Source organism: Neovison vison, chromosome 6, assembly GCF_020171115.1.
Source record: "Neovison vison isolate M4711 chromosome 6, ASM_NN_V1, whole genome shotgun sequence".
Taxonomy (NCBI): domain Eukaryota; kingdom Metazoa; phylum Chordata; class Mammalia; order Carnivora; family Mustelidae; genus Neogale; species Neogale vison.
Window position 1 is genome coordinate 4,163,803 of NC_058096.1, and position 26,059 is coordinate 4,189,861.

At 47.7% G+C, this 26,059-nt stretch overlaps 1 protein-coding gene across 1 annotated transcript in view; it reads right to left on the reverse strand.

Annotated features, from left to right (window-relative positions):
* Positions 1-3,283: 3,283 nt before the first annotated feature.
* Positions 3,284-26,059, reverse strand: part of BACE2 (beta-secretase 2) — an 83,602-nt gene continuing 60,826 nt past the window's right edge. The window contains exons 8-9 of the mRNA XM_044250903.1: positions 25,055-25,223; positions 3,284-9,019 (exon numbers count right to left, since the gene is read on the reverse strand). Coding sequence (XP_044106838.1) covers positions 8,766-9,019; positions 25,055-25,223 — 423 coding nt within the window. The 3' untranslated portion in view covers positions 3,284-8,765. The remainder of the gene's footprint in view (positions 9,020-25,054; positions 25,224-26,059) is intronic.

The following is a 26,059-nucleotide window of genomic DNA, read 5'->3' on the forward strand; positions in this document are numbered from 1 at the left end:
AAGGATCGATTCAGAGATGATGTGGGTATTTTGGGGGCTCTCTGGAAGGATCGTTCTGACTTAACCCCTCAGCAGCCCCGCGGGAGGCCGTTCACCTCCTCAGAAGCTCTTGGTCATGAAAGGGTGTGTTTGCTTGATTTCTAACTACGGAAACATCTTTCATGCATTGTAAGAGCCATCGAGCCTCTCCTGTTTCCTGACCACTGGGGTCCCACGTTTGCTTACAGCGTTTTGCAGGCTTTTCTTCGGGGCTCCTACGTCCTTCTCTGGTGTTTCAAGGGTAGTGGGGATTTGTTTTACTAAGGGATGGTGAGACAGACAGCAGGAGTGGAAGGGACTGTCTGGAAGGGAGCTCCTGAGACTTGGGCGGCATGTCCCGTGGGGCCACGCGGGGAAGCACCAGGGACGACAGGGGGCCAGAGGGAGGAGGCAGAGAACACAGGAGCCTTCCCTTTGGTTTCCACAGCAAGGAATGGGCAAGGCAGGGTGGAGAGGCTCAGGTCTGGCTAGATTGAGTCATCTCAGCAGGCTCTGGGGCGGCGGGGCTGTGGTCCTTCCCTGCCTGGTACCTGCCCCTGGGGCGATTTGGGCAAGGGACAGTGGCCCAGAGGATGGGAACCAGGCGAAGGAGACAGGTGGAAGCTCTGGACTGCCAGGCTTGCCTTTGAAAGGCCAGCACCCAGGGGCGTGATTTACTCTGAAGGGAACTGCTAGCTCTTTCAAGGAATTGGCTAACTCGGGAGTCCCGTCTCTCGTGGTCTGCGAGGCAGCCCACGTCAAAGGGTCAGAGCACAGAAAATACAGACATGGTTAACACATTTGGCTTACCGGTATGAAATTTTTATATGCAAAGGACAGCAGGCCATTTTATTTATTTATTTTTAACCACGATGACCCACTTAAGACCTTGGTCTCCAGACTCATCCCGGGGTTAAGAGCTTCCTTTCCCCAGTATGTCTTCTTTGTGCCCTTGCCTTCCACCCTGTGGTTGAAAAATATTTTTAGTAACAGTGTGTACCTGCCAGGGCCGGGTGTGAGGATGGAATGCCCGTCCAGCCCGTATGTCTGGCCAGAATTCCCTCTTCAGTGAACGTTAGCTTCCGTCCTTTTATTTGTAGATACACAAATGCGTATTTGTAAATGTGTAAACATACAAATCTGTCCCCCCACATCTTCCCTGGTAGCACTTTTCTTTAAGCATACATCCATTTTAATTTTTAAATATAAATTTCCTTTCGATTCTCAATGTTTATCCTTTCTAAAGACAGCCGCTGAATGGTTGAGTTCATAGGTCTAGTCATTAGACAAACTGTGCTGTTTCGAATCTGGACCTGCCACCGAGTGAGAACCTGGAGAAATCGTGGCACCTCTCTGTGACTCAGTTTCCTTCCCTGTGCGGCACCCAAAGAAGACAGGCCAGGGGCTGGAAAGGCACATTTGGGGATCCTCCCCCAAGATTTACGACATATCTAGCCTGCGTATCGTGAAGATTCTATCTTAGAGTAGAACGGAGGAGTAAACATGCTTGGATAATTGCTGGGTGTAATTACATGCACACACTCGAAGTTTACCAACAAATGCACACAGAATTTACCAAAAAAAAAAAAGAAAAACCACGAATGTCATTCCAGTTTCACAACAGCACCACCTAGTGACAGACGCACAAAACACACCCGCAACGTCCCCCGCAGCTCCAGAAGGGCGAAATGATAAAGCGGCGTAGGAAAAAAAAAGGCTGAAATCAAATTGTCTTTCTCATTGTTAGAAAGCAAGCACCCTATTCTGTTTCTCCAGGGCTATACGCCTCACTCCTCACGGTTTGGAATTCCTTCTTATTCGTCTTGTCACCAGACCCGTCCAACCGTGGAGAGAGCAGCTTGTTTGCCAAGGTCTGGGGCCGCTCGCGAGTGACATCTGTCTTCGTGTGTTGTTTCCGCTTTCCCCAAGTTGGCCACATCCCTCTGGAGAAACTGCCCCCCTCAGCGGGACCCTTCCGTTCCGGGAAGGTGTGGCTCAGCCCATTGCCTGGGAAGGCCGTGGGGGGCAGAGGTTTGCTTTCAGGGGGACGGACCAGGGTCCACTCCCAGGCAGATACTTTCCGGCTGTGCCTTCCTGGGCATGTGTCTATCTGTTGGACTTGGAGGACACCATGTCCTGGCAGGGGGATGTGCGAGCAGAGCCCCTCATGGAGCACCCGTCCGGCCCAGGTCAGTTCCCCCCAGGAGGAGGCTGACACCCCGTGCAATCTTTCGACCCCTTAAATGTGTGTATCTATGCCCGGTCTCATCCCACTCCTAGGGTCCTCCAATTCCAAAGCGAGGTGGACCTCACAGACTGGGCTCGGACTCGCCCTACGCTCAGCCTTCTCTCTGATGCTTTCCAGGAACCCCTACGGTGGCCGCGGAGGTGAGCAGCGGACCAGGACACGCCCGACAGTCATCTCGGAAGCGCGACGTGAACAAAAGCATCAAAACAATTCCAAGCCCAACAGGTTGAAAGTATTGTTTATTCAAACAAACCAAACTCCTTTTATTTCCTTTTCAATGGCATACATCTTAAATTCGTGGTGCATACAAGTAGAAAAATAAGATTCTTATAGAAAACTTGAGTTTTGAGGCGCACAACCCCCGGGGCAGGGCCATAGTCATGGGGCCACCTCCGAGGCAGGGGCACGTCCCCTCACCCCAACTGCTGGCCCACACGCTTCCGTGTAGCTCCACATGGCACGCCGAAACACAGGGGATGCCCAAAAGGGAAACAAGTTATCTTAAGCCTTTTCAGAAATACAAGTTGCACACAGAAATACATTCTGCAAAGCCCCAAGGCCAAGGGAGCATGGCTTCAGCAGACAAGGTGCACGAGCTCCCAGCCCGAGCGGACATCCCGCAAGGCAGCAGCGAAGCCACCCTTTTTAAGAACAAAACAAATCCCAGAGTGCAGGCACTAAACATGGGGGTTTCAAGCTTGCGGTCTATCTGACTGTGGGAATGAACAGAAATAGCAGGAAATACCTCCCCCTAGATTACAAAAACCCGGCTTTTATCAGCACATGGCCAATCCCACTTGCTTTGTTTTTCAGACACGCTGATTCTCCCAAAGTACACGACCCTTGCTCTTGTGGTCCCTCACACGTTCCGGGTCATTCCAAGTCCAGACAGGACCGCCAAGCTCACCGTTAAGAATGTGTACCACCTTCCACCCTAGATAACACATGATCTCCAAGGAGAAGGAGAAAAAGCAATTCCAAGTCGTTACCCCTAGCAACAGAGAACACACAATCGTACAAGGAAATGGAATTAAGGAAGTTTATTTTGGGTGATTTTCACTATAGATGAAACAGATCCTTAACCAACTTTGTTTTTTACCTCGGAAAGATCATCTTTTAATGTTTTCATAACTTTCATTCAGAAGCATTGACTTCGAAATTGTAAGGCTTTGTAATTTTACTTTGATGGGGAGACAGAAGCAAGCGAAAACCCTGGTTTTATGGGAAACTTTCAGCGGCCGGTACAAACGGCATTTCACAGAGAAAAAGGGAGCCCCACCCTTTGGAGACACCTGCCTTCTCATGGTCTTCTGGTCCGTGCATGCTCCATGAAAAAAATACATATATTGCAACCTCAGTAAAGAAAATCCTGCGGAAAAACCTCAAAGGAAATGAAGGTTTCCAGGATGCTCAAGGTTTCAATTCTCCCCTTGGTGATGCTATTCTATGAACCTCTTTTATAAACTGATCACGTGCAATTGCATAAATCATTATTACAAATCTATATTGGCAAACTACTGTAGGTCTGGAGTACATCTGCAAAGGAAGCTGTTCACATCTCCTCACTGCCCCATGGGCTCAGGCAAACGCCAATGAGCAAATACTTAGAGGCCAGATGGGGATTTTACTAGCACACCTGTCCTGTGTCCTGAGATGCTAGCTGGACACAACCAGCCTCTCTGCTTTGGCAATGGTGCCCAACCAGTACCCGAGGGCATCCCAGGACACGTGGAGGCCTTCGGGCTTCGAAGGTCAGGTACCCTGGAGAAGCTCTTGTGGTGTATGGGCTGGATCTGGATTTATCTGGATCTGTATTGATGGACTGAGGTCATGTGTCCTCATAACACTCAAAATTAATCCCAGGCGACTTGAGGTTTCACAGAGGCACTGGTGTCACAATAGGGCAGACGTTCTCAGCAAACCAGGACGTTTCCCCAAGCCCCACCTGGCTTCACCAGGACACCCAGAGAGCCTACTGACCTGCACATTCTGACTAGGACAGGGGGAGCTCCAGGATGGCAAGGCCTCCGCGAGATGCTGCACGGCCACACTGATGCGGGGCAGGCGGGGGTGGGAGGTGGCTCAGGGGCTGACACTCCTTTCTGCACAAGTGTCCGACGGCAGGTGCTCCCCGAGAAGGGATGTGGTCAGGAACCAGTCGGATTCTTTCTGAAATCAGCGGGCTGCCCCGGCAGGGTTGGGGGGATGTGTCCCTGTCCGTGTCGCTGTGACCTTCAGTGCGACTGTCAGATGCTCAGACCCCAAAGGTAACTGCCGACCACCCCCACTCACTTCAGCCTCTTGATCCTGTCCTGTGGATCCCAGCGCACAAACGTGAACCTACAGCCTAAGGACCGTGACTTGCTCGGGAGTTCATGCGTCTGCAGTTTTGTTAGAAGGCAGGTGTCTAAATATGGCTGCAAAGCAAGGTTCTCTTCGACAAACTATAATCCTACGGTTCCTTTGGAAAGTCTTGAAAAGTAGGGGCACAAAAAAATCACTTCCAAGGGTGGAAATGGGTAGCCCAGAACCTCCTGGGATGTCCTCAGTTTACCCAGCCCTTTGAAGTCATCTGCTGATCAAGGGATACAACTTCCTATCCCGCTTCCCTTCCCCCATTCTAGAACCTTCCAGGTCCCAAACATCCCCTTTCCTATTCCTCGAATGAACCAGTCTTCACCTGGCTAGGGCCAAGTGTAAGAGGCCACATTCTCCCTTGGCCCATGTTGACATCAGACACGACTCCAGCTCGAACACTCTGGAAGCGTGGGACTTGTGGCTGTGTGGATCACCTCACATTTGCAGTCAACGCTGCCACTTCATGGGTAAATCTGAGGGTTCCTGGAATTAATAAAAGCCACTTCCCCAGAACAGCTTCTTCTGCTTTCTTTGACAGCATACTTTATGTGTCTTCCTTCCTTCCCCACTCTCAAAATGTATTTTTCCTGCTGGCCATTTAATTGGTAAAGCGCCATTAAGTCCAAATCTGAAATTCTTAAAACCCACCAGAAATGTACATGGCAGCTGCTGCCGTTGCGGAGTTTCCTTGGCACTAAAAATCTAGTATCTCCTGAATTTTACATTTTAAGATGTTTAGTAGTTTTTCCTAAAATAGAAAAAAAATCCGCGGCAAGCGTTTCATCTGAACAGTTCTGTGATCCATTCTGATCAGTTTGCAGGACAAAGGCACACCAGGAGCCCACCCAAGGATCTGGCTCCTGCTCATAAGGAAAAGTTGGTGAAACTCAATCACTGTTGGATGAGGCTTTTGGGGGAAATGATTTATTCCGTGTGACTCATGTGGCCCTAGGCCAGAACTTAGAACTGAACCATGCTTGGCAATCCACCACGCAGGGGCCTGGTAAGAGGAATGTGGCAAATTTTCATTTGCACAGGAACCTATTAAATTATGACAATCTTCTCTCACTTCTTCAATAAGATAATGCGATCCCTAAATCAGGCCTGCTTGTAGTCCCCAAAGCTCTGAGGAGCTGTTAATGCTGCCTTGCTGGGGATTAGTTTCCTAATTTTGAATTATAACTGACCCCAAGGGATCCCCAACCCAAAACCTCTGCATCTCCGAATGAGTCAGGTAAAATCCTCCCAAACGTTCAGGAGTGGACTGCGTTCCCGGCAAACATTCCCAGAAGTGACATGCCAAGAATATTTAATGCCAGGTACTTATTTTTTGGTTCAGAAGAAATACAGCAGAGTCTATGGGAGACGCCAGACAATCTGGCACCAGTCACGGTGGTGTGTTTTAAAACTCCCGGGATGGGGGGCCAGGGGGAGAAAAATCAGACACAGTTGTCATCGTGTTTCTTGCTAGTTTCCATAGTTCCAGCTGCTAAAGACAGGATTTCGTTTGGGGCTTCCAAATAACTTATCAAGGATACAAAGTATCACCCTAGTAAAAAAAAAAAAAAACATTTTTCAGGAAGAATCCATTTCTTATGGGAGAGTTGACAGCATCTGACAACAGCAAAATGCTGAGAGCACCTTTCAGGAAAGGACCATCGTCCAGCCTTTTCCATGGCTGCAAGGTGAAAATGACCCCCTCAGACGGTTGTTACTTCCTTTCCCGCTCAAAGCAAGCCTCCTTGAAGGTTCTCCAAGCTCAGTATCAATTTACAGAACTCGAGGAGGTGGGTGTCACCAACTGGGGTTTTGACTCCAAGTCCAATTTTCGACAGCAAGGCACGCCAGGAAAATGTCCCCCGTTCAATTGTCTGTTTCATTCTTGTTGCTAAGTTATGCTTTTGTAATTTAAGCATTTCCATTAGAATGTCACATCCAGTGACATCTGAGATGAAAAGGTGGAGAACTCGGAGAGGAAATGCACAGCATTAGAGCAAACTTCTTTCAAAGACCGGAGCTTGAAATCGGCTGTGCCCTTAACCTGTACTCTGGGAACAGCACCTGCTGATCTACGCCAACAGAAAGGTTCCCAGCTCAGAGACTGAATGCAGGAAACTGGAGAAGACGCCTGTGTGAGGGAATAAGTAGCCAAAGGAATGGGGTGATCTCTGCAACTCCCTCCTTTTCTTTCAGGGGCCCGGATTTTCAGAGCATGGGGAAGGTCCGCTCCGTGAAGGATGGCCTTCCCTTCTGTGCAAAGTGGACCATAAAACGGGAACCAATGAAAAAGCCCATGGGACAAGAGAATTAGACTTCTAGTGATGTCTACACTGAAATGTACTTTGGAGTTACTACCATTCACCCAGCTGAGACCACACATGATAAGGAGTACCTGGTAACGGCACCTCCGCCTGTGACCCCTTGTCCAGAGGGACTCATACATGCCGCACTCACACGGTTTCTTGAAGAGGACTCGGAAGGCTCAGGTTCTAAGATACAACTCAAACCTGCTGCTGCTGGAGTGTCCACCAGGACACCACACACGTGTGAGTGACCCCACAGTTCTCCAGCCACATATTCCCCAGTATGGACGTGCCCTGGTCCAGTAAGCAGAGCCAATGGCTGAAACACCCATGCGCAGGCTGTCTTGGACATAAATGACAATCCAGCCAGAGGAGACACTCCAGTTAGCCCTTTTAGTGGGGTTCTATCATAGATCCAGCCCAACCCAATAGCGACGCAAAGCAAACATTGAACTTGGCATACAAACGAGAGATGGGATGTTGCCTTTGAACCCGTCTTCTAATTATATCTGATCAGGGAAGGCTGACTGCATCCAGTTAAGGCTTCTCCCTTTTTTGGGGCAATGAAATTAATTGATCAAATAAATGGTAGTAAGAGGGAGGTACCTCACAGAAGGAGAGTACCGCATACCCACCTCATCACCGAAGACTGAACACGCCACAGGGAGGAAGCGTGTGGGTCAACGGCTCCACAGATGTGCTCGGGCGTCTGTGCTGGAGTCTAGTGGTTTCTGCAAAGGCAAACACAGGGCCTGAAAGCATGGGAGAAGGTCCTTCAAGCCCTCTGTTCATCTGGTGTCTTCCTTCCCCCGAGAGTTGGTCAGAAGGATGGGCACTGAGCCATTTCCTGCTTTCCCTTCAGCCAGAGATTTGGAAACACAAACATCTAGGCTAGTGACGTGGGATCTGCTTTTCTCACCAGAACACCTTTTGTTAATTTTAAGGAAGAGTAAGCGTGTGAAATAACGGCCCACTTGGCCACAGGACAGCACCTGTTACCCTCGCCTGTTGGAAGGAGGATTCTTTTCAGCAAGCGCAATGGCTAGAATCAGGCTACCCATAGCCCCAGCTGGGCACAGAGCCCTGGGCAAAGTCTCCACAGAGGTAGCTTTTTATCTTTATACCAACAAGACTACAGAAGCACTGAATACAAAAGCGTAGGTTTCCTTCCCACTCTACCACGATGGACAAAGGCTTTCCTCTTCAGAAGAGGCTGGTGAAGACCATTGAGTGATGTTCCCCTTCGAGAAGGTTCTGGCTCTCACTCAGAGCACAGAGAGGCTCAGACAAGGGCTCTCTTTCCGGGTCAGAAGCAGGCAGGATGGTGAGATCGTCAGGCCCCGGGCCGGTTCTCTTGCCACCATATCGCAAACCTCTTGTATTCTTGGACCCAGGTGCAAAATACCCTTAAATGTGATTAATATGAAAAGCTTCCCATCAGCTAAGAGCAGTTATGAGCCATGAGAACTCACAGCTCCAGAGACAGAGGAAGAAGAGAACTAGCCAAAAGCTTGCCCCCTCTTTTTTTTTTTTTTTTGGTGGCACACCTAGACAGTCTGGCACAATCAGTCCCATAAATCCTGAAGCCCAATCCACTCTGTTTTGGTTTAGAATGAGGTGGTTTTTATTATAATTTTTCTTGGAAGTGAGGGAGAAGAAGGAAGCTTTAAGATCAAGAATCAGAATACAGTGAATCTGGAAGGCATCTGGGAGCAGAACAGATTTGAGACTAGTGGACCAGGAAGACACTCTGCCTCATGACCTCGCCTGCTCCACGGATAACGGAATTCTCTTTGTCGAGAGTTCAAGGTCGCTCGAGCTCGGGTCCCGCTCGCTCTTCATTTCCAGCGATGCCGGACGAGCGAGGACTCGTCATTGACCACCTCGGGGTCGCGGGGCAGGTGCCGACACCGAAAGGGAAGGAGCAGCAGGACGATGAGGGTGAGGAGGATGATCCCACACACGCTCATGAGCGCGTAGGACACGATCCACAGGATGGGCTCATTCAGAGGCAGGGCGGGGACGCAGTTGCTGGCGATGTCGTCTGTCGAGAAAGGCCCAGAGATTTCAGACACCGGAGCACCTGCAACTTCTGAGGAGACAGAAAGGGGAGAACCCACAGCTATGAGGTGAGCAGTCCGTCCGCACCCTTTGGCAAAAGAGAGAAGCACTGGCGTTAGGAAACGTGCTGCACGAATCCCGGGATGTCCCCGCCGTCGTCAACCTGACTGACGCGCTCTGGTGACGACTGCCCTCTCAGTCGGATCCACACTCTGAAGGGGCTCCGGGACTACCCGACCAGACCAGGAGACTCTTCCCCAGCCCCTTGCTCGTCCCGTGTCCCACCGACACTGTAGGCAGCACCCGGAATCAGGAGGGGTACATTCCCCGGCCACCCGGGATCCAAGGGACACACAGCTACAATTCGCCGGACGGTCGCGGGCCCTGGCATAACAGTGTTCTCAGGGAAGGAGGCGAGAGGATTTCTTAAGGCAGGTTGGGGACTACCAGTCTTCATTTCTCTCCATCGGGTGTATCTGCTCTTCTCAGAAGTACAGACTTTACCTGGCATTGGATGTTTCACTTGCAAAAAGAGAAAAGCATTGTTCCCCGCCTCACCCAAGTTTAATCACCATAATGAACAGTTAGGCATGAAAAAGCAATGTTGCTGCGCATTTCCCATCTCTGTCACTAAAGCCTCGAGACCTTAACGCCCGCCAAATAACACCCTTTTTCTTTCTTTCTTTTTTTTTTTTACTGAAGACAGAAAGACTCAAAATAACAATGGAACAATGGTCTTAACAGAATGGGTTAAAATGAGGGGAAGACACAGACTGGGTGAGAACATTTTCTTGCTAATGTAGATTCTGTTTGCATGGATTCGGGGCTCTTCTGCATGAGCTGGACGAGTCCAGCAACGCACCAGGGCCTGCCTGCACCGAGGATGCACCAGGGCCTGCCTGCACCCAGGGACGGGAGAGGATGGTCTTGGGTCCATTGGGAGCCCAGATGCCCAGGACCAAAGCCACCACTTAAAACACACACGCATTGACCATTTATATAATGTCTGTTACAATTTCTTTTTCTCCTGATTTGCAGGGATCCTGACAAGGTAGAACCTGAAGTGGCAAACGCCCTTCCACAGTAGGTCATCTGTCTTGTTAAAAACTCACCGGCTCTGTGGATAGAGAAGCGTTAAGGCATACCCTGAGGTGGGGGAGGCATGCACGGTGCAAAGACCCTGAAACCGCCAAGCAACAGGCCAAGAGCATCACTGGAAACCATTTCTTCTTCCAGACCAAATGGAGGAAGAGCGGCCAGATTCACCCCCGACCTGAGACAACTAAAATACTGGGCAAAACACACGAAGAAACAAAGTTTCTGAAGATACTGCCAACAGAGCAAGGAGCACGAAGTCCTTCGAGAGGGGAGGACAGATGAAGGGAGCCCACAGTGGCCTTGAGGACATTTCTGGGTTTGGCACAGGGAGGGGGACATGGGCAGAGGTGGGCAGCCTCCTGGGCCGGAAGGACAGGGCAAGGCTGGGAGGCAGGGCAGGGCTTGTGGGGGGCAGGGCTAAGGCTGGGACAGGGCTGGGACTAGGACTAGGGCTGGGGGACAAGGCTGGAGACAGGGCTATGGAGGTCAAGGCTGGGAAATAGGGCTGGAGGGTAGGGCCAGAGCTGGGGGGCAAGGCTGGGAGATTGGGCTGGGGGCTCCTGGAGTTCGAAGGCACAATGTAGGGCAGAAATTCCATGCATCCCAAGGGCAAGGCTGAGTGCTGACCACAAACGAATGGAGGCTGGTCAAAGGACCACTGGGAAAGAATCGAAAGAACAGAGCTCGGAGATCCCGGCTGAGAACAGTACCCACGGCCAACTGCTTCCTGTTTACTCTGCTTCCCCGAGTGGAAAAAAGGAAAAACAAAAACAAAAACACCCAAGCAGGAATTCACAGGGCATCTGTTAGGGTCTTAAGGGTCTCTCCTCCGTCCCGGTGGGGGCGGTGGGGGGGGGGAGGAGCGGGGGGAGGAACCACACATGGCACACGGCTCAGATCTCATCTAAAGCTTCCGAGCAAGACAGGCAGGACTCCAAGTAGCCTAAACATGATCCAGGACACAGCTCAAGAGCACCAGCAAGAAGACGAAAGTGTTCAGCACCCTTTTGGCTACCTGGACCCAATTTCAATGTGTTGGGGGTTAAATTACCAACAGGTGATTCTCCCACACCAGCAGCGTATGCAGGAATTCAACTCACTCCTGACACTATCTACCCCAAAACAGCATCAGATCCCACCGGTGAAGTCCTACCCACCTGCCCCTCCCCACTACTTCCGATGAGAGTTAAAAGCCCAGGATGTTGTCACCTGTGCTTCTGACACCCCCCCCCCCCGTTTTGCACCAAAGATATCTCAAGAATTCTTTCTGGGTCATTGGCTCTGGACCCACCCCACCAAACCTCACTTGTATCTAAAATTTCATCAGCGGTACCGACCACTCCCTGACCTTGAGTTTGACTAATTTGCAGGAGCGGCTCAGGGAACTCAGAGAACTCACTAGATTACTGGTTTATTACAAAAGCCTGTAACTCAGGAACAGCCAGACGAAGAGATGCCCAGGGCGAGGTCTGGGAAAGAGGGGGCGCTTCCGTGCCCTCCAGGGGCCCCGTGTTCACCAGCCTGGAAGCATTCCAAACCCTCTCCTTTTGGGTTTTTATGGTGGTATCATTGCACAGACAAGACAGATGAAATCACTGACCCCTGGAGACTGCTTCAACTCCAGCCACTCTTCCCTCCCCCAGGTCAGGGGGTGGAATGAAAGTTCCTGTAGGACTCACAGGCCAGCCCCACCCTTGGAGGCTTTCCAAAGTCCTTAATAACATAACAAAAGACGTCTTATCGCTTAGGAAATTCCAGAAGCTGGGTGCCAGAAATTGAGACAAATACCAAATACATATTTCTTATAAATCGTAATGTCCCAAGCACCCTGCAAGGTAAAGTTCACAGTGTCTGGCATCCAATAGAAAAATGCCCAAGTATGCAAAGACGCAGGAAAACACAATTTGTGACTCACACAGAAGTAGAAAAACACAATTCACGCATGGCAAGGGGGGAAAAAATCGATCATTTGCAGCTTGGCGAGAAATGACACAGATGGTAGTATTAGTAGACTGGCTACGAAGTCACAGTTACTGTGACTGCATTCCACTCGGGACGCTGGAGGGAACATCAGATGTGAGAAGCAGGGACACAGGAGCTATAATCAAGACCTAAGTCAAATTTCTAGAGATAATAACTACCGGATGTGAGACAAGAAATACACTGCATGGTATTAATAGAATATATATCTGCAGGGAAAAGAAAAAAAAAAAAAGCCTAGTGAACTTGCAAACATAGCAGAAACTACCCAGGAAACAGAACAAAATCCTGAAAACATAAAGGGAGAATATCAGTAAACTGTGGGACCACGTGAAGGAAACGCGGTATCCATGTAGTTAGGGGCCCCCTGAGAGGAGGGACGGGAGGCACAAAGCATCGGAAAAAATAATCACCAAATCCTTCCGAAACTTGAGGGCAACAGTGAGCTCACAGATCCCAGAGGCTCCAAGATCCCCAAGCCCAAGAACAATGAAGTAGCTTACACCAGTGAGCCACTAAGAACCAGGGATAACGAGAGAGTCATGAAAGCACGGAGGATAAAAGCAAAACGAAAGATTCTGTACGAAGGAATGAGAAGCATGACAGCTGATTTCATCTCAGAAATGACTGCGGAGTGCGGGAAAGGAAAACCTGGTCAACTCAGCATCGTGTACCAAGCAAGAGTGTCCTTCAGGGTGAAGATCGGGATGTTTTCAGACATACACAAGCTGGAGGAATTCCTCCCAAGAAGAGCCACACGCACTAGAGTATTATCCAGCCTCAGAGAAGGACATCCCGCCATGTGCGATGGACACGGACAAACCTGAAGGACACGGCGCCAAGTGAAATAAGGCAGACGGAGAAAGACAAACTCTGCAGGGTCTCACTCGTACGCAGAATCTCAGAGTCCAAACTCAGCAGCAGAGAGTAGAGCAGTGGGGGTAGATTGGAAGAGAGGAAGAGGAGAGGAGAGGGAGGAGGAAGGCGAAAGAAAGAGGGAAGGGAAGAACAAGACAGTGGTACCCATGTAAGCTGATGGGCATCAGCGGGCGGTCATTATTTTACCATACTTACATATAGTAAAACCTCATACGTAAATAAAAACTTAACCTACATATTTTTATATGTAGTTAAAAAAAAAAAAGTCACCTACATACCTTAAATGTATGTAGCTCTTATGTGTCAATTAGACCTCAATGAAGCTGAAGAAAAGAAGGAAATCATCACAGTCCACTTGCACTAAAATTACCCGAACAGACGACCTTCAATCAGATCAGTGCTGCCGACGGAAATCGGGACCCACACCAAGGAGAGGTGCGCATCAGACGTGGGGTCTACCTGCGCAATGACCACATCTGCACTTTTCATTTTAAATACTTAGGAAGATAACTGGTTCAGGGCAAAAATGACAGGTGTCGGGGTGGTTTAGAACACGTGTGTAGGTTACATGCATGCCAGCAAGATCGCGAGGGGCGACGGAAAGGAGCACACGGGCCCCAGAACTTCTCCTACTGTGGTCAGCGGCAGGGAGCGTCCCTCAAAGGTGCACACTACAAATCCCCCAGCAACGGCCGCGTGGACACAGAGCTCTAGCCGAGATAAAGAAAAATAAAAATAATCCGAAAGGAGGCAGAAAAGGGGGACAAGAGACAAAGAGAAAACATGGGGCCACAGATAGGAGGAAGAACCATCTTATCAATCATCACATTAAGCAGAATCCACATGGGGGTGGGGGTGGTCAGCAAACTTTTTCTGGAAAAGGATCAGAAAGTAACGTGTTAAGGCTTTGTGAGCCATGGAGGATTTTTGTCACATTCTTTTCGGATTTTTTCACACCCCTTTAAAAATGTAAAACCATTTTTACAGGCCGAACCCAAAAAAAAAAAAAAAAAAAGACAAGACAGGCCAGATTTGGCCTGCAGGCTGTTATCTGCCAATCTCTGGTCTAAACACCCGGAAGAAAAAGCAGAGATGGAAAAAGCAGAGATGGTCGAATTAAGATAAAAAGCAAGACTCTACTGTTTGCTCCCCACGGGAAGCCCCCTTAAAATGTAAATACTCAAATTCCTTAAAAGTCACAGGTTGGAAAAAGTGGTGTTGAGCGAATGCTAATCAAAAGTAACGCAGAGAGAGGAGCCTGCTTGGCCATCGGCCTTCAGCTCAGGTCAGGATCCCAAGGTCATGGGATCGAGCCCCATGTGGGGCTCCCTGCTCCGTGGGGAGCCTGCTTCTCCCTCTCCGTCTGCCCCTCCCCCTCACTCGTGCTCTCTCTCTCTCAAAATATATACATAAAATCTTTTAAAAAAAACCCCCCCCCAAAAAAAAAAAACCCAACTATACTTTGATTTAAAAAAGAAGGAAGAAATACGGAGCGGTGACATTAACCTCGGGTGTTACAGCAAACAGGATTACTGGGGTGGTGACAGCATGCATAACCGAAAGGCTCAACGGGAACACAGGACAGACAACACCGAACATTGTGCACCTCGTGAGAGTTCTGAGAAGGAAGAAACAAGCAGGATGAAGCCACAGCAGTTTATGAAAACTCACAGAGACAGAGACTTCGGCAGCCCCATCCTCTGTGCGAGCAAGTGGTTAGGAGTGAGGCGAGGGCAGAGCCCCCCTGAACAGTGCCCCCACCAGCGTGACCCCGCGGCCAAGCGCAGAACGCCCCGCCCACACCACCCAACATACATTGTTTTCAGGAGAATATTTACCAATATAGACCACATTCTGGGCCATAAGAACAAACAGCGAGAAATTTAGAAGAATTCAGCTGATCCTCTGTTCTCTGACCCCTGTGGAATCCAGTCAAGAAGTCAGGAACAGAGGGAGGGTCTGTGCTGTGGGCAAAGTCACCCAAGGGGACCCGGAGCTTTTCTGAGTCCCATTTATACATAAAAATTCAGCAACCTGGTCCCCCGGTAACACAGACTATCCACTTTATACCAATTATATCTCAATGAAACTGTTTAAAATGAAAGGGGGTGGGTTGCTGGGGTGGCTCAGTCCTTAAGTGTCTGTCTTTGGCTCAGGTCATGATCCCAGATCCTGGGATGGAAAACCCCATCAGGCTCCCTGCTCAGCGGGAAGCTGCTTCTCCCTCTCCCACTGCTCCCACTTGTTTTCCTTCTCTCCCTGTGTTTCCGTCAAATAAATAAAATCTTAAAAAAAAAAAAAACTCCTGGAGGCTATTTTCTGGGAATGCATTCGCTGGATAATCTGTACACTTATTTACACATCCTACTAATAGATTCTAATTTTTTATACTGGAATTATTTATGAGGTCATCCTACGCATGGGTTAAGAGCACAGACCCTGGGCTCAGGCTGCTGGGGTTCAAGTCCTCGTTCCCACTTTCTAAGCTGTGTCATCTTGACCAACTGACTTAACTTCTTTGCCCCTCAGTTTGCGTATCTGTAAAATGGGGAAGGTAAGGGCTGCTGCAGTACAGCAGTCTTGTGGAACAGATCACCCAGTCAACCAAAGGTCCTTCAGCACAGTGCCGGGGTGAGGTCTGTGCTTCCTCAGTAGCTCTTGTTAATATATTGTTATCTTAAATCTCTTATCAATGTCATGGGTTACAATTAATTGCGTTGTCTGTCTTATCTCCCAGAAGATCAGACCCAGGCAGATAATGAACATCTGAGGAAGACACATGAATTTTCCAGCTATAAAAATTACCCTGGTTGGGTCTTCTCTGCCATGGTATGCAAAAAATCAAGTGAACCAACTCCCCAGACCAACAATTGGGTTCTAAGCTGCCTTCTGAGTCGCTGTGGTTCTGCAGTTCTGTGGTTCACATGGGGGAGTGTTCTGGAGCCTACAGGACCAGTGTCCTGGGCCCGGGGCCATTTTGTTCCGCAACCACATGAAACCACTTAGCACCCCGAGTCCTCAGTGTTCTTTTCTATCAAGGGAGGAATGAGGACTAATGATCCACGTCTCTGGGGACTCTAGGCTTTGGCATCTTTTTTTTTTTTTTAAAGATTTTATTTATTTATTTGACAGAGTGAGACAGCACAAGCAGGGGAGCAGCAGAGGGAGAGGGAGAAGCAGGCTCCCCACTGAGCAGAGAGGACTATGTGGGGCTCCATCCCAGGCCCCTCAGGATCATGACCTGAGCGGGAGGCAGACGCTTCACCTACGAAGCCCCCCAGGCACCGACTGCTGCCTCTTTCGACTGGATTCGAAGGAGACGGCAGAGGCTTATCTCTGCAGCTCTGCTCTTAGCAGCCGACTTGCCTATTTTTAAACACGAATATGTACCAGATGATCTACTTTGAACCCGCAGCAAGGGAAATTCGCAGAGAAGTGACTGCCACGATCCACGAGGAGTCTCAAGTTGTAAAAGCTTCAATCTACACAGCTCTTGGGTGCTAAATGTCTCGATCTATAAAAAGAGATGGGTGGTATTTCAGACGCTTTGGATACATTAAGAGAGAGCTGTCACTCTCCGCACTCTATTATCTTCCCAGCTCGCAGATGCTCGGCCCGGGGCAGCATGGAGGTGGCCGAAGGGGCTCCAGCCTCTAACACCTGCTCCTGGCAAAGGACATTCTCTACCGGCAGCTCCAGGTCAGCGAGTGCCCCAGCACCCAGGGGGCCACCAACCTTATTTACCAGGCTCGGATCTGAGACCGGAATAGTGACTCTTCGCAGGGGTTGGGGGTGAGGCGAGGAGACGCAGGGCAGCATAAGAGAAGCATCTGTGCATCTTTTTCCAAAATAACCATCACCCTGCCGCCCACCGCCATCCTCATACACCCTGGCTGGAAAGGAGGGGAGGGCGCGGGCCAGTGTATTCGGGACAGCTCCCTGGGGAAGAGCCTTCCAAGAGCTTGCATGCACTACTCCCCTTCCTGCGAGTCCCAGGCCCTATAGAAAAGCCTAATCCTCTAGCTAAGTGTTGTCTGACAAACACCAATTATTATGAAAAGCAAATAAAAGATACCAAGAGAAAAGGGAAGTTCCCAAAGGTCTGGGCTTCGCCAAGTGCTAGTTGGCAGCGAGGTAGAATTTCCTCCTACTGTAACACATAGAAAAGATGATAAACTTATATTTTTAAATATGTAGATGAGCCTAGAAATAGGCCCTAGAACTGGGGATCCAATGCCCACAGAGGGACGGGCGGGAGGGGCTGGAGGGGGGCGGGCAGAAGACTTGACCCCAGCACCATGGAGATGGGTGACAGAGCCTGGTTCACTGGCGGAGGGCACCGGGAAAATTCTGCTAACCAGGAAGCCTGACTCTGCCTGAAGTCGGAGGAGGGGAGAGCAGGGACTGCAAGAAAGACTCTTCGGGGAGAAACAGTCTCCCAGCCCCCACCTCAAGCAAGACAGGCATCTAAATTTACACAGCTTGCTGTAAAAATCCCAAAAGTTCTCATTGCCTCATATTCAGCAGAAACAAATGCAAAGTTGCTTTAGAACAACATTTGTAGAACCCAAGGTGCACTGAACTCTCTCCAAAGGAAGGGAAAAAAAAAACATTCCCACTAAAGATAAGCTCACAACAAAAAGTTGCAAACCAAGTGCAAAGAAAATCTACCACCGGGAGAACAGTCCAGAGCCCCAAACACAAAGAGATCAGCTTTCCATAAATGATAGGAAAACAGCACACAATGCTTGAGATTATATAAGAGCTGTGTTTACAGTGCTTAAAAACCTCACAAAAATACTAACAAGATTTTTTTTTTAAACAGGCTGATTTAAAAGTCCACAAGGGAAAATAAAATTAAGAACAACAGGGAAATTTTGAATAAAGAATAATGGACAGAAACTAACACTGTAGGATGTATCACTCGAACAGGAAATCCAAAGATAAATATTTCCAAATATTTACTGGAATTTGGTATACTGTAACTGTGGAATTTCAGATCAGTGAAGAAAATGTGGATTATCTGAAAAATGTTATAGGAACAATGGGGTAGTCATCTTGATATAGTCTGTATCCATACAGCTACATCACGGTAAATCAAATATCAAATATCAAAGTACTTGCACAAATCACAAAACAATTTCAGTAAAGGTCTTTTAAAATGTGACTTCAAACCTAAAAGCCTTAAGACAAAAGACAAATATATTTAAAAACATAAGAGCACTTTCACAATAAAATTCATGATCAGCAAAGTAAATTTTTAAATAATGTATAAATAAAACATGAATTATAGGTTTTTTCTCTAAATGGTTAATTACTCCATTACATGGAGGTTCTACAAATCAATATAAAAAACTAAAAACCAAGGGACGCCTGGGTGGCTCAGTCAGTTAAGCCTCTGCCTTCAGCTCAGGTCATGATCCCAGAGTCCTGGGGTCGAGCCCTACATCAGGCTCCCTGCTCAGTGGAGAGCTTGTTTCTCCCTCTGCCTGCTGCTCTGCCTACTTGTTCACTCTCTCTCTCTGTGTCAAATGAATAAATAAAATCTTTAAAAAAAATTAAAAAAAAAAAACAACTAAAAACCCAATAGAAAATAATAAGGTGAAAATATCATGAGCCCATAGTTCACAGAGAATGAAAAAAATACCATTAGACACATGAAAATAAACTCAACCTCACACATATAAAGTAATGAAGTTAAAAATTATACAGATCATTGTTCCCACCTATCAGGTTGGCAAAATTTCCCAAAGCGTTGACAACAACTTGTTGGTGATGCTGACTGCGAAGTCAGGCCATTGTGTATGGTGCTAGAGACCTGCTAAAACCAGGTATAAAAGAGGACAGCCTCCTTGAAAGGCAAAGTGACATTACCCAGCAAGATTCCAAATGCTTGCGGTACCTGGTGGAGGGGGGAGGGGGCTCAGTCGTTAAGCAGTCAGTTAAGTGTCTGCCTTTGGCCAGGTCAGGATCCTGGGGTCCTGGAATCAAGTCCCACATTCAAGAGTCCCTGCTCAGTGAGGAACCTGCTTCTTCCTCTGCCTCTGCCCCTCCTCCACGCATGTGTGCTCACACTCTCCAACAAATAAATAAACAAATAAGCAAATTCTTTTAAAAAAATTCCATATGCAGTTAAACTATGATCCAAAAATTGGGGCAAAATGAAATGAAATTTGAAAGAGATCCTCAAAAGCACATCTTTCAGTGTAAGGAAAATTACTGTGTCATCATTTGTTTACCCAAGTCTCCTTCCATACACTTTGGGCTCTTTTTAGTTTGATAAAAATGGTGGTTTTATGTAATGATGTAATTACTGAATGAAGTAGTACTTTACTTCATTTTATGAATAAAGCTGCTTCTGGTCAAGTCTTTGGGTGGACACACACATTCGTCTCCCCACTGCAGATACCTAAGAGGGAGGTTGCTGAGTCATAGACTAGGAATATGTTTAACATTAGGAGAAAATGTCAGTCTGTTTTCCCACTCAGACCAAACAATTTCAGCAAACTGAGAATCCCTTAACTGGGGATTCAAAGGGAAGTTCACAAACCTGCCCCTGCCTCACACTATGTATCTGCTTTCATAGATAATCCCAGCAACACTGACAGCTATTTTTTTAAAAGGAGAATTCAGGGGCACCTGGGAGGCTCAGTGGGTTAAGCCTCTGCCTTCAGCTCAGGTCATGGTCTCAGGGTCCTGGGATTGAGCCCCACATCAGACTCTCTGTTCAGCAGAGAGATCTTGTCATCTCTCTCTCTGTCAAATAAATAAATAAAATATTAAAAAAAAAAATAAAAGGAGAATTCAGCGAGGTGGCTGGATAGAAGATTAATATACAAAAAGCCTCTGCAGGCCTATATACCAAACAATCAAAACGCAATTTAAAACAATCTCGCTTACAATCTCCGTAACATTAAGAGCTAACAGGCATCTAAGAGGAAGTATATGTGTAAGACCCTCTTGGAGAAAACCACAAAGTGGCTGCAGGACAGAAAAGACCCAAACAAATGAGAATTCGTACATTCATGGGGGAAAGACTTGTATAATAAAGACTTGGTTTATTTTCAAGTTAACCTGCAAATCCAGTGCAGTTGCAATCAAAACCCCGTTAGAGTTCTGAGATCTTGACAAGTCGAATAGAAGGACAAAAGTAGCCAAGGGCATCTGAAGGAGAATAAGGAGAAGAGCGGAGCCCTTGCTGGATGTTACGTCTTATTGCAACTACAGACATTAAACTGTGTTATAGCACAGGGACAGCAACTACACTGGTGGGATAGAAGAGAATGTTCAGAAGTAACAGATCTAGACACATACTGTGGTATATGACAAAGAGGTTATTACAATTTAGTAGGTATCTTTATTTTTTTTTAAAGAGGTGTTTTTTTTTTTGTTGTTGTTGTTGTTTTTTTTTATTTGACACAGACAGAGAGCATACAAACAAGGGGAGGTAGCAGGCAGAGGGAGAAGCAGGCTCCCCACTGAGCAGAAAGCCTGATGTGGAACTCGATCCCAGGAACCTGAGATCATGACATGAGCCGAAGGCAGATGCTTAATCAACTGAACCACCCAGGTGCCCCAAATTTAGTAGGTATCTTGCAAAATTAATTTAACCTGAATCTAACCAAGCTTCTAGACCTAAGTTCAAGTTTACAGAAATGTAAGGTTAAATGAACATGTTAAATGCTACTATTAGGAAAAATCCAGACCAATCTGAATATGACATATTCTACAAAACAAATGGCCATCAAAAGAAAAAAAAAAACAAAAAAATCATAGCCAAGGATACCATTTTTTAAATTAATATTCTCTTTTTAAAGATATTATTTATTTATTTGACAGACAGAGATCACAAGTAGGCAGAGAGGCAGGCAGAGAGAGAGAAGGAAGGAAAGCAGGCTCCACGCTGAGCAGAGAGCCCAATGTGGGGCTTGATCCCAGGACCCTGGGATCATGACCTGAGCTGAAGACAGAGACTTTAACCCATTGAGCCACTCAGGAGCCCCAAGAATACCATTTTTGAGGTAACTGAGAAAATCTGAATACAACCTAAATATTACATAATACAATGTAAATACTGCTAATTTGGGGGTGTCATAATGGTATTACATTTATGTATGAACCTGCCCTTATTTTTAAGAGGTCTTTTGGATGAAATATCATAGAGTGAAATATTCAGGAGGAAAATATCATGATATATGCAACCCATTTGAAAATGGCTCAAACAAAAACTACATATACACATATACATACATACTGATATATGGCAAATCAGATCTAAATGGTGAGGGGCATGTAGGTGGCATGAAGACACTGGCAGGAAGACACTGGTACTTTCCATCTCACTAAATTTAAAAAAAGTGAAAGAAAGATAAGAAAAACAAGTAGAAGAAATCCAGAGAGATTTTCAGATCTTATCCACCATGCATAAGCCCCCTAAATGAATGGGTCAGATATTAAGAATGTATACTCATCAATTAAAAAGATAGCTAGAAAAATGTGCATAAGCTTTTGGTAGAAAAATTCACCATGAGAGAAAAGGCTCAGATACTACATAAATATATCAAAAGTTGCATCATCTCAGGACACCTGGATTGCTCAGTTGGTTGAGTGTCTGACTCTTGGTTTCAGCTCAGGTCATGATCTCAGGGTCTGGGGATCGAGCCAGGAGATGGGCTCTGCACTCAATGGGGAGTATGCTTGAGATTCTCCCTCTCCTTCTGCTGTTCCCCCCACTCCCAAATAAATCTTAAAAAAAAAAAAAAAAGTTGCATCATCTTAGAAGTAATCAAACTGTGACACTATTTCACACAGATTGACAAAAAACAAAAACAAAAGAAAACAAAGGCACAGTCTGATGTAATTCTCATGGTCCAGCTGCTTGGAAGGCAAACCTGACGTGGCCAGTAACACTGCAGACTAGCATACCAAACCCCCTAGAACTTCCATCTTCAGAAGATCTCGATAGCACGCAGAAAGATGTCTGCCATAGTACTCTTTATAACTGCAAATATCAGAAACATTCCAGATGGTAATCAGGCCAGAACTGGGTACATAATCTGGGTATATTCATACGATAGGATACTACACAGCTGTCAAAATGAGTGACCTAGGACTCCTGCCAACACGGAAGATCCAGTAACCGTGTGATGCTGAGCAATCAGCAGGCTGAAGAAGGATACACACCGTACTACAGAGCGTTCATACACGTGTGAAAATACCCAAACCCCACAACCAACCAACCAACCAACATTTTGTGACATGGTACTTATTTAGAGGTAGCCGGCAGACAGCTTCTAAGGAGACTCCAATGATCCTGGCTCCCTGGTAGTTGCGTTTGTGTAATCCCCTCCCACCCCGGGGCCAGGGCTGTTCTGAGCAGCCAACAGACTAGGGCAGAAGTGACCGCATGTCAGTTTCAAAACTGGGCGTAAAAAGACCAGCCTGGGTACTCTGTGGCACTTTCACTTTCTGGAATCACTTGCTCTGGGGTGACCGGGTGCCCATCTTAAGGATGGTCAGGGAAGCCTGGCGGGACGTCCCAATGGCGAGGAAAGGAGTGCTCCTCTCTCCGACCCCATGAGTAAGCTTCCAGTAGGACCCAGAACCACCCAGCTAAGCTGCTCCTCCACTGCTGACCCTCAGCACCTGCCAAGTCAGACAGAGCTGCTAACCATGGGGTTAAACTGTTACCAAGCAAGAGACAGCTAATGCAAGGCACTGATAACTACGTCACAAAATCTTAAGTACGTAGTAATTAGAGAAGAATCTACACCAGTCTGAGGATAAAGGGTCAATCTGGGGAACGTCATGGACTGGGGCTTTAAGCTACATTTATTTTCTGTTTCTATGACAAATTTTTGAAGCAAATATGACAAAACGTTAGCATTTGTTAAATCTGGGTGTTCCGTAAGTGTGCCCAGAGCACATGATTTCCTAGGACTTAAATCATTTTGTTATTTAAAGCATGTGATAAATTAAAAATAAACACTTTTAAAGAGAAAAAAAAGGCTGTGTACCTCTTCCATTTATTACAGCACTATTGACCACTGTCTGGCTCCTAATTGTGCCTTTTGGGGAAGTAATTACTTTAATGGCTAAACAGTTTGCATGGAAGAGGAGACCTATCTGTGTATATTCCCACTGCTGAGAAAATCAAATGTTTAAGTACCAAAACCTTAAATACGCCTTTTTAAAAATAGTAACCAAGAAAAACAAAACAAAACCCAAACTTCGATAAGCACACCTAACAAAAAATTCATGTTGAAAGGCAGGAATGAATGCTGCTTTGCCTGCAGACACTTAATATTAAACTATTTCCAACAGCAATTCACTTAGGAGACACAGTGATTACGCGCTGTGCAGTATTAAGTAAAGTGGACGATATGGCTGTTGCCATAGTAGCCTCTATTTTAATGGTATTTAACAAGAGAACAGAAATCGTGGGGAAAATTGCTTTAGTGCTTAGTTCCCTGGGTTATGAGACGTGAAACACTCACAGCTGGCAGACCGGTAGCATCTCCCATCCGGAAGTCCCAGGCAGTGCCACAGAGGAAGGTCTCCCCCAGGGATACCTCCCAGGCTACACACAGTTAATGCACTCTGAGAGGTAAACATTCACTCCCCACGAAGACAAAGACAACAAAAGGACAAGCCCCGGGGATCTGGAGCCCGGTCCCTAGGGCAGAGTCAGAGCGCTCTGTGTGAACGCCCGAAGAAGGCATTCGCAGCAACCAAGTGTGTACGTGGCGTTCGGTGGTTTTGTTTATATATCACGTGAGCAGGACTAATATTCCTGATGTAAGTTGTTCCCCGGATATGCCTCTCCTCCCACTCCCCAAATTGTTATTTCATCCTCCGGGAATCCCCTGTGTCCAAACAAGGATGGGCAGCATGACTGACCTGCTTTATCCACCAGGACACCGACTTGACCTCTGCGAGTCAGATGGTAAATAAGGTCTGAAATGTCCCCCTTTGGAATAAATCAGCTGAGATCACCCGACATTTTGCCTGCACCCCCTCCCCATCTCCATGGCTCTTCCCCAGACTCCTCCGTGGGTTTTTGATCCCAGTGAAGGTCGGGGTGACCGACATAGCCAGCACTCCTGCCCGTGGGTCACTGTCCCGAGTGTTTCATTACATTCACGCCTCCCTCCCCATACTGTGTGGGGACCCAAGTCTCACCCCACAGCCTCTCATTTTCTCCTGTCTCATGTCCTCGCTGCCTCACATGTGCTTAATTTTTCTCTTCGTTGGCATGTTACCTGCCAACTCTGAACCCCACGTGCCAGGACCTGTCAGTCCTGAAATCCCGCCCAGGAACCCGGCAGCGCCTGCCTGCTGCCTGGTCACACGTGCACTTTCCACGCATCCCAGCAATCCTGGCTCATGCCCATGTCCAGGACTGGCCTTTTCTGCCAAGCACCTGACCCTCCTGCTATACCGTGCTCTAGGTGGACACCCCATCCCAGCCAACTGCTCGTCTACAGACAGCTTCCAGTCTGGGGGGCTTACCCACCCCTCACCTTTCCTGCCCTCTCGCCTGTGGTTTCCCTGAACACTGGCCCAACCTTCAAGATCAGCTTCGCAGTACAACATTGCCGATCACCCCCAAACCAGCTCTTCAAGGGGGTTCTAGGAGAAAAACACGCTTCTTGATCTCCTCATTTTAGGATTTCAAGAAACAGCAATGACAGGCATTTACTTCTTTTTGCACAACGAAGATTGCTTTGATGGGAAAAAAAATATACAGCTTACCTATGAATCTTTAATTCTCCTGTCAAAAAACTGTAATTTTCCCCCAAGGTCCCCTATCTTTATTTGGTGGTGTGAGATACCATTCTAAATTTAATGTGAGATGTAACTATAATACTAATGTCAACCACGCATCAGTTTTGTGTCAAGCATGGGATTAAACATTTTAGAGGACGGCCTCACTTTCTCTTCTCTACATCCTGCCGAGCGTCTTACTGCTAAGACTGGCTGTGGATGACAGGCCTGTGGGAAAGAATTCAAAGGCAACTGACCCATCCTCAAGAGTTGCTTCCAAGTTCATGAATGGATGCCAAGTACTCTGGCCGGGGGTTCCCTGTCCAGCGCGAGCATCGCTTACCTGCACAGGGGCTGGCTGCAAAGCCCACCCTCTTCCGAGCTCTGTCGAAGATCACGTAGAAGCCCTCCATCACGGTTGCACCAATCACCAGTGCGTTAGTGGAAGGTGAAATGCCGAATCGGTAGCATTCGTAATTCAGGCCGGCCCCCATCATGGGCTGGATGTAGAGCTGTTTACAAGGAGAGAACAGGCCGACAGACAGGGAAAAGCATGAACCTGGCAACCTCACAAAGCTCTCAAGGTGTTCCAACCCTCCCAGGAGCCATGGGGTGATGCAGGGCGAGGAGATGACATCACCCTGCCATCCGGAAGATGACATCACAAGCATGGTGATAAACACGACTGAAAGTGATAAAAAAACAAGTGCGCCTCCCATAGCCACGCACAGATGCACCCACAAAGATGCACCCACACAGATGTCCATCCATCCGTCCATCCATCTATCTGTCCATCCATCCGTCCATCTATCCATCCACTCATCCATCCACCCGTCCATCCGTCCATCCGCCCATCCATCCATCCGTCCAACCATCCATACATCCATCCATCCGTCCATCTGCCCGTCTGTCCATCCATCTAATCCATCCAGCCGTCCATCCATCCATCCATCACTTGGCATGGCCTAAATACTGTCCCAGTATCAGCAACAAACACACTTCTGCCCTCGAGGCTTCCCATCCGGCGAGGGGGCAGGTAAATGAAGTGGAGTGAGACAGGCCCCTTCTATGGTAATGGGACCAGCAAACTCTCCGCTTCAAACTCCTCCTCCCTGTGGCCTCTGAGAAAGGGCGGTCTCCTCTTCCTCCCAACACCGGCTGCTCATTCTCAGGCACCTGTGTAGGGTCCACTTTACCTTCGTCCCCTGCAAGCATCAGAGAATGCCAGGGCTCTGGCCTCCGGTGGCCACGCCCCCACCCCACTCCACCCCAGGTGACCTATGTGGCCCCGTGGTCCTAAGCATACCCCGGGGCTCTATGCTGATGCCCAAATCCTGACCTCCAATAG